Below are 13579 nucleotides of genomic sequence, written 5' to 3'. Positions count from 1 at the left end.
TGACTCTACATTTATTTTTTGCATTTTGCTATTTTGAAGAATATGAAAGTGATGACGACTCTTATGAAGTGTTGGATTTAACTGAGTATGCAAGAAGACACCAGTGGTGGAATCGAGTGTTTGGCCACAGTTCGGGACCTATGGTAGAAAAATACTCAGTAGCTACCCAGATTGTAATGGGTGGCGTTACTGGCTGGTGAGAACAACGTCTTTTTCATTAAATTTCATTTGGGGGCCTGACACTGCTGACCTTTCATACATCGGGAAGAGTCACCGTGCACATGCAGTGGGTCTACACTGTTAATTCTGGAAGAGGCTTTTCTCTGAGTTAAAATTGATGTAATCTACATGCCCAGGCTCCCTGTTGGGTTTTGGCGATCCCCTCCCCCATGCCCACCGCTGTTCCTCTCCTCCCTCCTCATCCTTCTTTTGATTCTTCAGCAAATGTCGTGGATCTGATTCAGTGATAGTAGATAGGAAGAAATATATGAGTTAATTATATGTAAATTTTTACATTTCATTCAGTGCTAACTACTGAAAAAACCTAAGAAACTCCCACGGTAGAAGTGGCCTCTAGTATTGTCAGCCCTGTACAGAGCAGTGTAAAATGCTCAGTATGAATTATTGGTGATGATACAGATGATTCTGTTTTTTGTGGGCTCGTTCAGATTATGATAACTCTTTGAAAAAGAGCTGTAGAACATTAGTTCTGTGTTGAAATTAAAGGTCTGATTGCTTACTTGGGAATATTGTGGAGTCCATTAAGAAGTGGTTAATAACCATCAGCCTGACCAGTTAACATTTCAGACCACGTGATAACACAATGGCTACTGTGGATCTAATTCTGTTCTTATAATAAAAAGGCTAGCCAGATAACAAGGGGCAGAAACAAATTTGACTGTTTTGAAAATGTTCGTGAATGTAGAGAAATTTTGGAGTTAGTGAGGGTGCTTAACTTGTGCATAAGCATTTTTTCTTAGATTCTCTTTTAAGTTCATCTTACATTGATTTAACTGAAATATTTACATGTTTCCACTTGATAAGTATAACGAGTGTTTTTATTTGTGTTTTACATGCACCTTGGAATAATGACACACTCCTCTATGCCTTTTTGCAAATGCCATTTTATGATAGAAATACTCATTTTCAAGATTCTGTGTTGCAGAGGTGCGGCATTTATTCATGATATGTACTTACTAATGCTGCTGCAGGAAAAAAGCCTGCAATTAGGAGAGAGATGCCTGTCAGGGCCTGGTCATTCAGATGATTCTCCACAGGCAGATAGTTCCTCTAGCCCTGTAATTCAGGGTATGGCTCTCTGCTTAAATAAGCTCACAATTTGGTGCCATGGGTGATTGGTTAATGTCAGTCAGGGCCTAAAGTCCAGTCTTAAAACAGACTAAAAAATAATTGAGAATAGAATTATCAAGTCATTTCATTGTTTCTCCTTGGAGACCAGACTCCTTGTAGATCAAGCCCCATCACTGGCAGAAGTTTGCTCGGAAAGCCTGGAGACAGAGCAGCAGGAGATAGGTTCATTGTAGTGACTGATGCCATCAAGCAATGGATATACATGCTTGTGGAGCACAGTCCGAGGGACATTGTGGCTGCTGCCTGCCTTTTCTGTTCCCTTTTCTGTGCCTTTGTTGCTGACTCCCCTACTGAGGGGCACATTCTTTATGGTAATACAGTCGTCCCTCAGCATAGGATACCAAAATCTGCAGATGCTCATGTCCCTGATATAAAAAGGCATAGTATTTGCTTATAACCTGCACACTCTCTGGTACACTTTAAATCATCTCTTAATTACTTACAACACCTAATACAATGTAAATGCTATGTAAATACTTGTTATATGGAATTTTAAAAATCCGTGTTACTTTTTATTTTTTTTGTCTTTTTTTTTCAAGTTTTGTGCCCTGATTGGTTTAATTGTAGATGCGAAACATAAAGAGAGCTGACTGTGTGTGTATGTGTGTGTGTGTGTATATATATGTATATGTATATATGTGTATACATATATACGTGCATACACGTGTATGTGTATATATGTATATGTATATATGTGTGTGTATATATAGAACCATGGAGGCCAGGTGTGGTGGCTCATATGTATATATGTGTGTGTGTATATGTACATATACATATATGTATATATGTGTGTGTATATATGTATGCACACATATATACATATACATATATACATATACACACACACACACATTTGGATTATAGCCAGGTGTTGGTCCAGGAGCTGTATAATAGAACTCTAATAATTATACAGGCGATTTGTTGCAATGACTATATTCAGTGTAGTAAATTTTTGCAATTTTCTTAGGATGTAAAACTGATGTGATATTGTGGTGTATATTAAGGAGGAACAGTTAATAGGCACTAACTTAACAAGTTAGGAATTTAGACCAATTCAAGACATGAATAGGAGGCTGAGGAGATTTTATTTAGCTGTAGGTAAGCTGTAGGCTTTTGATCATGACAATTTTTTTTTTTTTTTTGAGATGGAGTCTTGCCCTGTCACCCAGGCTGGAATGCAATGGCACAATCTCTGCTCACTGCAACCTCCGCTTCCTGGGTTCAAGCGATTCTCCTGCCCCAACCTCCCGAGTAGCTGGGATTACAGGCACGTGCCACCACGCCTGGCTAATTTTTGTATTTTTAGTAGAGACGGGGTTTCACCATGTTGGTCAGGCTGGTCTCGAACTCCTGACCTCGTGATCCGCCCACCTCGGCCTCCCGAAGTGCTGGGATTACAGGCGTGAGCCACCGCACCCGGCCCATGACAAAAAATTAAAACTATTATCAGGATGGGTGATTGCTAGGAGAGATGGGAGGTGTCAAGAACAGTTAGAGGGCCCTTAAGAATGTTCTGGAAGCAAGGTAATGATGACCTTGAGAATGGAAAGGAGAAAACAGTCAAATAACATTTTGGAGATAAAATATATAGAACTGTGGAGGCCAGGTGCGGTGGCTTACACTTGTAATCCCAGCACTTTGGGAGGCCAAGGCAGATGAAATCACCTGAGATCAGGAGTTCAAGAGCAGCCTGGCCAACATTGTGAAACCCCGTCTCTACTAAAAATACAACAATTAGCCGGGTGTGGTGGCGGGTGCCTGTAATCCCAGCTATTTGGGAGGCTGAGGCAGGAAAATTGCTTGAACCCGGGAGGCAGAGGTTGCAGTGAGCCAAGATCATGCCATAGCACTCCAGCCTGGGTGACAGAACGAGCTCCATCTAAAATATAAATAAATAAAATAAAATAACAACAGAAATGTACTCTCTCACAGTTCCGGAGGCTAGAAGTCTGTAATCAGGATGTCAACAGGGTTTGTTCCTTCTTGGAGGCTCAGAGGGAGATTGTTTTATGTTTCTCTGCTAGCTTCTGGTGGTTGCCAGCAATCCTTGTCATTCCTTGGCTTGTAAATGTATTATTCCAGTCTCTGCCTCTGTTGTCCTCACATGTCGTCTTCTCTCTGTGTGCGTCCTTATCGGATTAAAGGCCCAACCTGTCCAGTATGATCTCATCTGAACTCATTACATCTGCAGTGACTCTGTTTTAAAATAAGGTCACATTTAGAGGTTTTGGGAAGGATGTGAATTTTAGGGGGGACACCATTCAACCCAGTGCAGAAGGCTAGATTAGAAATATAGGATTCATTTGCACAGTGTGGATCTGGAATGCTGAAGGGAATGTGAGCTCACTGAAGGAGCGAATTAATCATGAAAGAAGTATGAGCTGACACAGGGTAGATGAGACACAAAAAACGTTTAATATAAAAATAGGTAGATCTAGATAAGGAGGCTTTTAGAAATGTGGGCTGAAGTGTAGTCATTGAGTGGAACAACAGCTGGACCTGAAAGGGTAGGAAAGCTTTAAATAGGTAGAGCTAGGCAGAAACCCCTAGAAGCAGGGAGATTAATAGCTTGAGCGAAGGTGATGACCTATTTGGAAGTTAATGGGGCTGGAGCCGAAGGTGGGGGTCAACCAGGTATATGGACCATCTTGACTGTATTAAGCAAAACGTCACTTTTATTATGGGAGGTTTCAGCTTATGCAAATGTAGGAGGAGTGTAGTGAACCCCTGAGTACTTGTCGTTATTTTAGTAGCTGCTCTTTTTTTCTATAAATTCCCCTCCTCTTCTCTCTGTCCCTTATTTTGAAGCAAATTTCAGACATTTTAGATTGTGCAATTTTGACTAGCCTATATAACTGAGGGGTTTCTGAGAAGGTTTCTGAGCAGGTAAGGGACGTGATCAAAAGAAAAGCGAAGACAGAAGATTTTATTAGGAAAGCAATGAAAAGTAGAAGAGGGAGAGGATTTAGTACATAATTGATTGTTTTCATCTTTTGTTATTTCTTTGATTAAAGGTGTGCAGGATTTCTGTTCCAGAAAGTTGGAAAACTTGCAGCAACTGCAGTAGGTGGTGGCTTTCTTCTTCTTCAGGTATGTCAGAGCTTTAAGCACTTGCCTTTGCTTACATAAAAGGTGGAATTTTTCTTTTAGGCATCAGCTTATGAAAGAGCTACAATGAGTTTGGGAAGCTGACTTTTGTCTTGAAAGATAACGATTTAAATATTTCTGAGTTATTAAGCATAGTTTGATCTCAGCTATTAAAAAGACAGCCATTGCCGGGTGCGTTGGCTCACACCTGTAATCCCAGCACTTTGGGAGGCAGAGGCAGGCAGATCCCTTGAGGTCAGATGTTCAAGACCAGTCTGGCCAACATGGTGAAACCCTGTCTGTACTGAAAATACAAAAATTAAAATTAGCTGGCGTGGTGGCACACGCCTATAGTCCCAGCTACTTGGGAGGCTGAGGCAGGAGAATCACTTGAACCCAGGAAGCGGAGGTTGCAGTGAGCCGAGATGGTGCCATTGGACTCCCACCTGGGCAACAAGAGCGAAACTCTGTTTCCAAAAAAAAAAAAAAAACCAAAAAAAAAATCCATAATCTTATATCTGAGGCAGGTAGATTTGAAGTTTTAGTTTTGTTCATATTCTTGTAAGTATAAGATCTACAAATGCTTTGCCATTAGAGGATGTTTATCAGGGCATTATCTGGCATTCGTGTCTGTTTGGCATATATTTTTTCAAAAATATCGTTCCTTGAAGATCAAATATAGTAAATCCAAAAATTGAAAATCTCTGGGAATGAATGTGAGCAACACTTTTAAAGATACAGAGAACTGTCAGTTGTACTAGATTAAAAATGATTGATGTTCATAGCAACCAAAATCTGAATTCAGCACCTAAGCCATCGATCATGTAATAACTAGTATAGTTGCTTTAAGTACAAGGGGACTGGATTTGTATGTATGAAGCACAGATTTTGAGTTGTTCACTGAGCAGCCTTTTAAAAAATATATGTTTTCTTTCTCTTGGTGACATTATTAGGAATAATTGCTTATTACTTGTTGTAAGAGGTAAAAAAGAACATGATTAATACCTAAATTTAGTTCTTTGGATGAATATGCCAGCATTAGCACAGATGATAATTTTACTTAAGCTGATTTTGACTTGGTTTTATATGGAATCAAGAGCATATTTTATTCCATAGCTATTTTGAAGACTCAGTTGTCATTTCTGTTAGTGTAAAAGGGTACTGGACTGAAGCAGAGTTTCCTAAAATGTTCACAGAATGGAGAGAAATGTATATTTTAATCCACTCTGCATGTCAGTTTTTCAGAAGTCCATTTCAGTTCACTCAATATGCACCATTCAAATCCACATTTTGTCATTGCCACCTCCCACTTTTCTGCATTTAGTCCACACATTCTTTGAAGTTTTTAAGGCAGAACAACATAGGATCTGTCTGCATCAAACCAGTTTTTCCCACAAATATGACTAACCTTGAAAACTCAGTAGAAGGAAAGTGAAAGGGGAAATAAAGTAACAAATGGCTTTTAGGCTAATTGCCTAATATTCTTTAGGCCCACTTTCATATTTTGGTGACCTTTCTTATATTTAAAGATAAATAATAGTTTATTTAGAACTTAAAGCTTTTCTAGCAACAATATTAAGTGTTTTCCAATAGATATTTATTACACTGCCGTCTTAAAGTACACAATCTCTTCGTTTTAATGTTTTGGAGTTACACATGCTTATAATTCAGAGGGCCAAGTAGTTGTGCAAGGCTTGTTACAGGTTAGTGTAATCCTCCACCTCTCTCACTACCCCTGTTTTTCCATCCCCTGAGACATCCACTTTGAACTCTTAACTGATTCTTAAGGTAGTTATCTCTTTTTCCCTAAACAAGTTAATTGGACATTTCTTGATCTTTCAGTTTTAGGTGTGAACTATTGGCTTCCCATTATGGAATAGGAAAATTTAGCTGCCATTTATTGAACTGTTTTATTTTCCCTACACTTCTCCCCCCAATCTCACGTACCTGAATACTTTCTTCCCTCTCCCTCGATCGTCTGAGTGTAGTTACTTCCCTTTTTTCATAATTGTGTTAGATCATTCATTACATGGAGTTCACTGAGATTGATTACTTAGAGTTCACTGAACTTCTTGAACCTGTGAATTTATGTCTTTAATCATATTTGGGAAGGTTTTGGCCATTATTTTTACTAGGAAGTTTGGGATTTTTTGTTGTTGTTTTGAGACAGAGTCTCGCTCTGTCGCCCAGGCTAGAGTGCACTGGTACAATCTTGGCTCACTACAACCTCCGCCTCCCTGGGTTCAAGCGATTTTCCTGCCTCAGCCTCCCGAGTAGCTGGGTTTACAGGAGCCTGCCACCGCGCCTGGCTAAGTTTTGTATTTTTAGTAGAGACGGGGTTTCACCATGTCGGCCAGGCTGGTCTCAAACTCCTGACCTCAGGCAATCTGCCAGCCTCGGCCTCTCAAAGTGCTGGGATTACAGATGTGAGCCACCGCGCCCGGCCAGGAATTTTTCTTTTTCTTTTTTTTTTTTCGCTCTGTCTCCCAGGCTGGAGTGCAGTGGCACGATCTCAGCTCACTGCAAGCTTCGCCTCCTGGGTTCACGCCATTCTCCTGCCTCAGCCTTCTGAGTAGCTGGGACTACAGGCGCCCGCCATCATGCCCAGCTAACTTTTTGTATTTTTTTAGTAGAGACAGGGTTTCACCATGTTAGCCAGGATGGTCTTGATCTCCTGACCCCGTGATCTGCCTGCCTTGGCCTCTCAAAGTGCTGGGATTACAGGTGTGAGCCACCACGCCCGGCCCAGGATTATTTCTTTAGACAACTACTAGTTGTGAAAATCATCTTTCATTGTCATATGTATCAAATAGTTCATCAGTTTAACCTGCTGGGCCAACTTGGTCCCAGAGTCATCTGTCCTGTTTGCTTTCTAGGCCTGGTATACAGCTCTTACCCTGGGATCTCTCTTCAATACCTTCTGGATATTCCCTTTGTTTTTGTTTTGGGTTGTTTCCTATATGTTATGTCTTTTGTTTGTTTGTTTGTTTTTTGAGACAGTCTTGCTCTGTTGCCCAGGCTAGAGTGCAGTGGTGCAGTCTCACTCACTATAAACTCTGCCTCCTGGGCTCAAGGGAATCCTCCTGCCTCAGCCTCCCAAGTAGCTGGGACTACAGGTGTGTGCCACCATGCCCAGCTAATTTTTGTATTTTTGAATAATAGGTCTTGCTATGTTGCCTAGGCTGGTCTTGAACTCCTGGGCTCAAGCATTCCACCCGCCTTGGCCTCCCAAAGTGTTGGGATTACAGGCATGAGCCACTGCACCTGGCCTATCCTATGTCTTGATGTAGTCTCTTATTTTGGTGGACACATCTTCCAATAGCTTTCGTAGAAAATGAGAATGGGAACTATAGTTTTTGAGACCTTGCATGTCTGAAAATTTCTTCATTTTATCCTCACATTTGTTTGATAATTTATTAATAGCTGGGTTTAGATATTGCTCCATTGTCTTCTGACTTCCAGTGATGCTGTTAAAAGTCTAAAGTAATTCTAATTTCTTTTTTTTTTTTTTTTTTTTTTGAGACGGAGTCTCGCTCTGTCTCCCAGGCTGGAGTGCAGTGGCGGATCTCAGCTCACTGCAAGCTCCGCCTCCCGGGTTCACGCCATTCTCCTGTCTCAGCCTCCCGAGTAGCTGGGACTACAGGCGCCCACCACCTCGCCCGGCTAGTTTTTTGTATATTTCAGTAGAGACGGGGTTTCACCGTGTTAGCCAGGATGGTCTCGATCTCCTGACCTCGTGATCCACCCGTCTCGGCCTCCCAAAGTGCTGGGATTATAGGCTTGAGCCACCGCGCCCGGCCAGTAATTCTAATTTCTGAACCTTTACATGTGTGGGTTTTTTTTTTTTTTTCCTTTCAATAAATGCTTATGGGATTTTCTTTTGTCCTCAGTATTCTGATTTTTCCCAGTGATGTGCCTTCCTTTGGGCCTATTTTCATCCACTGTGCTGGAAACTCAAGGGGCCCTTTCAGTTTGGAGAAATTTTCTTTATATTTATTTAGTTAGTGATATCCTGCTCTTTAATTTTCCCATCTTTTTTTCTGTGGTTCCCGTTAAATGTATCTCCTGGACCAGTTGTCTAATTTTTCTTTCTTTCTTTATTTTATAGTTTTAGACTTATTGTTTGTTTTTTTTTTTAATAGAGATGAGGTCTTGCTGTGTTGCCCAGGCTGGTCTCAAGCAATCCTCCTGCCTTGGCCTCCCAAAATGTTGGGATTACAGGCATGAGCCACTGTGCTTGGCCTAATAATCTTTTTTTTTTTCTTTCTTTCTTAGATTTGGCAGAACACTAATAATCTTTTCAGTTTTCCACTTTCATTGGTCTGTTTTCTGAGAGATTTCTTCAACCTCAACAAGATTTTTTGTTTTTTTGTTTTTTTTTTTTTTGAGACAGAGTCTCACTCTGTTTGCCCGGGCTGGAGTGCAGTGGTGTGATCTTGGCTCACTACAGCCTTGACCTCCCAGGCTCAGGTGATTTCTCCACTCCAGCTTCCCAAGTAGCTGGGACTACAGGCATGCGCCACCATGCCTGGCTAATTTTTTGTATTTTCAGTAGAGATGGAGTTTTGCTGTGTTGCCCAGGCTGGTCTTGAACTCCTGAGCTCGAGCAGTCCACCCACCTTGGCCTCCCAAAGTGCTGGGATTACAGATGTGAGCCACCACGCCCAGCTGTTGTTCTTTTAATGTGACTTTAGCATTCTGTTCCTTGCTTTTCCTTCATGGATGCAGTGAGCAGTATCTTTTTAAAAATTTTTTAGTGGCTAATATTTGGATACTTTTTTTTAAGAGATTGGTGGGATGTATTTATTATGTGTGATTTGTCCTCCCCTAACCCATTGTTTCAACCAATGCAATGGTTAGAAGACAGTCCCTTCAATAAGACTTTTAGAAACACATCATATTACTGGAGCACTAACATTCTTGGAAACCATTTTAATTGCATATCTATAGACCAGGAAGGTTTGTGAGAGATGGTATAGTTGAATGTCTTCTCTAATTCGAAGATAGAAGGTTCTTAGAAAGAGGCGGAGAGTGAAAGTTTTCCTTAAATCACCAGATGCTAGTTGGAAGTGACTGCCTTAATAGACTGCAGGTTCAGAGTGTTGATCCAAATAGTCTGTCCTACAAGCAATTCTTAGCATCTACACAGAATGTTCATCTAGCAGTTTATTTTTTCAGCTTTACAAACAACTCTGCAGTGACTAGCCATTTATATACATCTTTGCACACTTGTCTAAGACAAAGCAAAAATATATTTAGGCCAGACGTGGTGGCTCACGCCTGTAATCCCAGCACTTTGGGAGGCCGAGGCGGGCGGATCACCTGAGGTCAGGAGTTCGAGACCAGCCTGGCCAACAAGGTGAAACCCCATCTCTACTAAAAGTACAAAATTAGCCAGGCATGGTGGTGCATGCCTGTAATCCCAGCTACTCGGGAGGCTGAGGCAGGAACATCACTTGAACCTGGGAGTCAGAGGTTGCAGTGAGCCGAGATCGTGCCATTATATGCCAGCATGGGTGACAAGAGCGAAACTCTGTCTCAAAAAAAAAAAAAAAAAATATATATATGTATACACATACATACACATATACATATTTAAGCCTCTTGATTGTCAAGCAGCCTTCCAGAAAATATTCCTTTTATCCCCATATGAGAGGATCCACCAGCTTTTCCCCCTTTTCATACTGTACTCTTTGTTTTTTGTTTTTTGTTTTTTTTTCTGAGACAGAGTTTCACTCTGTTGCCCAGGCTGGGGTGCAAGTGGCGTGATCTCGGCTTACGGCAGCCTCTATCTCCCAGGTTCAAGTGATTCTCATGCCTTAGCCTCCCGAGTAATTGCAATTACAGGGGCACACCAATTACAGGTGCACACCACCGTCTGGCTAATTTTTGTATTTTCAGTAGAGACGGGGTTTCACCATGTTGGCCAGGCTGGTCTCGAACTCTTGGCCTCAAGTGATCCGCCCTCCTCGGCCTCCCGAAGTGCTGGGATTACAGGCATGAGCCACCACGCTTGGCCTCATACTGTACTCTTTGGAAGGGAGTCACTGTGTAGAGCCCACATTTCAGGAATGTGATTATGCTCCACCTTTCTGAAGGCGGAGTAGCTACATAAATTATTTAGAAATAGTCTATTGCAAGGTTTGTCTCTTCTTTTATTTATTCAGTCATTTATTTATATCAGTATGGACTCATGGATATTTATTTTATACTTTGGTTTATAATCTAATGCTCTTTTATTGCTCAAATTTTACCAGCTTTGGCCATTAAGAGCTCTTTCAGTTGTGCATTATCTTTTTTAATCTCTCTGAGGACGTAAATGATCAAGCTTCTTTGTGTGTGTATGTGTGTGTGTTTTAAGCTTCTTCCTACCAAGTCCCTGTTTGTCTAAGGTGTTTTGTTTCCCCTCCCCCCACTTTTTCCTGCTTGTTTATTTTGGTTTCTAGTTTTCAAGTTAAAGGCCTTCCTCCATGTCTGATGATCCTTGGTTGTCTGCTCATATTTAAGAATTGAGCTCTGGCCGGGCGCGGTGGCTCAAGCCTGTAATCCCAGCACTTTGGGAGGCCGAGACGGGTGGATCACGAGGTCAGGAGATCGAGACCATCCTGGCTAACACGGTGAAACCCCGTCTCTACTAAAAAAATACAAAAACAAACTAGCCGGGCGAGGTGGCGGGTGCCTGTAGTCCCAGCTACTCGGGAGGCTGAGGCAGGAGAATGGCGTGAACCCGGGAGGCGGAGCTTGCAGTGAGCTGAGATCCGGCCACCACACTCCAGCCTGGGTGACAGAGCGAGACTCCGTCTCAAAAAAAAAAAAAGAATTGAGCTCTAAAAGTTGATGGAAAGCTCTAAACGATATGGACGTGTGGGGCTTTCCCTTCTCTGGGAAACCTGACCAGTTCAAGAAAAATGATTTAAAGATAAGGAGTTGGGGGTGGGCGAATTTCTCGCAGTGAAACAGCCAGGTTAGATCATCATATGGTGAAGTTCACAAGCAAAAAGCCCCATCTACCTGTTTAGAGCTTTCTGGCCGACATGAATCTATCTGAAAGCCTGGTGTGTGTGTGTTTTTTTTTTTTTCTGGAAGCAGTCTCACTCTCTGGCCCAGGCTGGAGTGCAGTGGTGTGACCATGGGTCACTCCAGCCTTGAACTCCTGAGGCTCAAACGATCCTCCCACTTCAGCCTCTCAAGTAGCTGGGACTACAGGTGCATGCCACCATGCCTGGCTAATTTTTGTATTTTTTGTAGAGACAGAATTTCGCCATATAGCCCAGACTGGTCTCAAACTCCTGGGCTCAAGCAGTCAGCCTGCTTCACCCTCCCAAAGTGTTGAAATTATGGGCATGAGCAACCGAGCCTGGCCTCTGGCATTATTATTTATTTATTTATTTATTTATTTATTTATTTATTTATTTTTGAGACAGTCTCCCTGTCACCCAGGCTGGAATGCAGTGGTGGGATCTCGGCTCACTGTAACCTCTGCCTCCTGGGTTCAAGAACCACCTCCTGATTCTTGTAACTCAGCCTCCTGAGTAGCTATGATTACAGGTGTGAGCCACCACGCCCAGCTAGTTTTTTGTATTTTTAGTTTCACTGACATAGTTTCACCACGTTGGCACGGCTGGTCTCGAACTCCTGGCCTCAAGTGATCTGCCCACGTTGGCCTCCCAAAGTGCTAGGAGTACAGGGGTGAACCACCACGCCCAGCCCCTCTGTTGTTGTTGTTATTATTATTATTATTATTTTGAGACAGTGTCTCACTCTGTTGCCCAGGCTGGAGTGCAGTGGCGTGTTATCGGCTCATTGCAGTCTCTGCCTCCTGGGTTCCAGCGATTCTTTTGCCTCAGCCTTCCAAGTAGCTGGGATTACAGGCATGCGCTACCACGCCCGGCTAATTTTTGCATTTTTAGTGGAGACGGGGTTTCACCATGTTGGCCAGGCTGTTCCTGAACTCCTGGCATCAGGTAATCCGCTTGCCTCGGCCTCCCAAAGTGCTAAGATGACAGGCGTGAGCCACAGAACTCGGCCTGGCATTTTTAAATTTTATTTTATTTTTTTAACTTGGAAGCTTTTATTCTAATGAAAGTACTTCACCTAATCCCGTTAAATATTTTAGTGTTATAGGAAGTCAGATGTTCAAAAAGCAGTCATCACTGCCCCATTCCCTCCCCAGTCTTTTGGCTTGCATTTCCTTGTAGTTGCAGATGAATTTTGTGTGGACAAGACTGAATTGGGTCCTGTATGTATTGGTTGGTTAAGTTGGTTGTACCTGAACCCCACTTGGGGCAGATTGTTTGTCCTTGGTCACCTCTGCACTGGAGTAGGGTGCTCAGTTTAGACTGGTATTCTTCGGTTTGATCAGAAGTGTACTTCTCAGCTGGGTGCCGTGGCTCACTGTAATCCCAGCACTTTGGGAGACCAAGGCAGGAGGATGGCTTGAGGCCAAGAGTCCAGGACCAGCCTGGGCAACATAGTGAGACTTCATCTCTCTCTCTCTCTCTCTTTTTTTTAAGGCATTAATATCTTTAGCATCTCAAGGTTTTGCATTTTCCCTGCAAGGGAACAGATTCTCAAGGGAATTTGTTCAGTGATGGTAGATCACTCCAGCATCAAAAATAATTCTCTTGTTAGTAGACATGGTAGGTTGGGCCCTTTGGGATAATCTAGCCCATCCACTTTGTTGCTGAGAGTCATGATTTGAGCCAGGTTGGTTAATACAGCTTTTGAGATTTAGTCTTTATTCATTGTCTTTGTTATCATTTATTTACTATGTCTCATTCATCTGGCATTAGTTGGGACTCTAAGGATATAGAGATTCACAGCCCATATGGTCAGTGCTGAGCTAGAAGGGTGTGTTTAGTGCTGAGAGAGCAGAGGGAAGACGCTCTGTCTGCTTGGAGGTGTTAAGGAAGTCTTCTTCCAAAGAGACGTTAGTATCTTTAGCATCTCAGGGTTTTTCATTTTACTTGCAGCTGTTTGACATTTTCCCCCAAAATGTAGAGGATTCTTTAAACTATACAAAATCTTTATCTCAGATAACACTGGGTTTACTAATTATCAGTGACAAATGGCTCTGTAAAAATATTTTCTGTATAGAGTGCTGTTTGTGAGAATTTGTTTC

General features: G+C 42.1%; 1 protein-coding gene across 6 annotated transcripts in view; it reads left to right on the top strand.

Annotated features, from left to right (window-relative positions):
* The window catches only part of FUNDC1 (FUN14 domain containing 1), a 53143-nt gene that overhangs the window by 717 nt on the left and 38847 nt on the right, over positions 1 to 13579 (top strand). For all 6 annotated transcript variants that reach the window (XM_074029439.1, XM_074029438.1, XM_005593352.3 and 3 more), the window contains 2 exons: positions 40 to 196; positions 4386 to 4461. In XM_074029439.1, the coding sequence (XP_073885540.1) occupies positions 40 to 196; positions 4386 to 4461 (233 nt within the window). The remainder of the gene's footprint in view (positions 1 to 39; positions 197 to 4385; positions 4462 to 13579) is intronic.

This window comes from Macaca fascicularis, chromosome X (genome assembly GCF_037993035.2).
Source record: "Macaca fascicularis isolate 582-1 chromosome X, T2T-MFA8v1.1".
Taxonomy (NCBI): Eukaryota; Metazoa; Chordata; class Mammalia; order Primates; family Cercopithecidae; genus Macaca; species Macaca fascicularis.
This window is presented reverse-complemented; position numbering and strand designations above follow the sequence as displayed.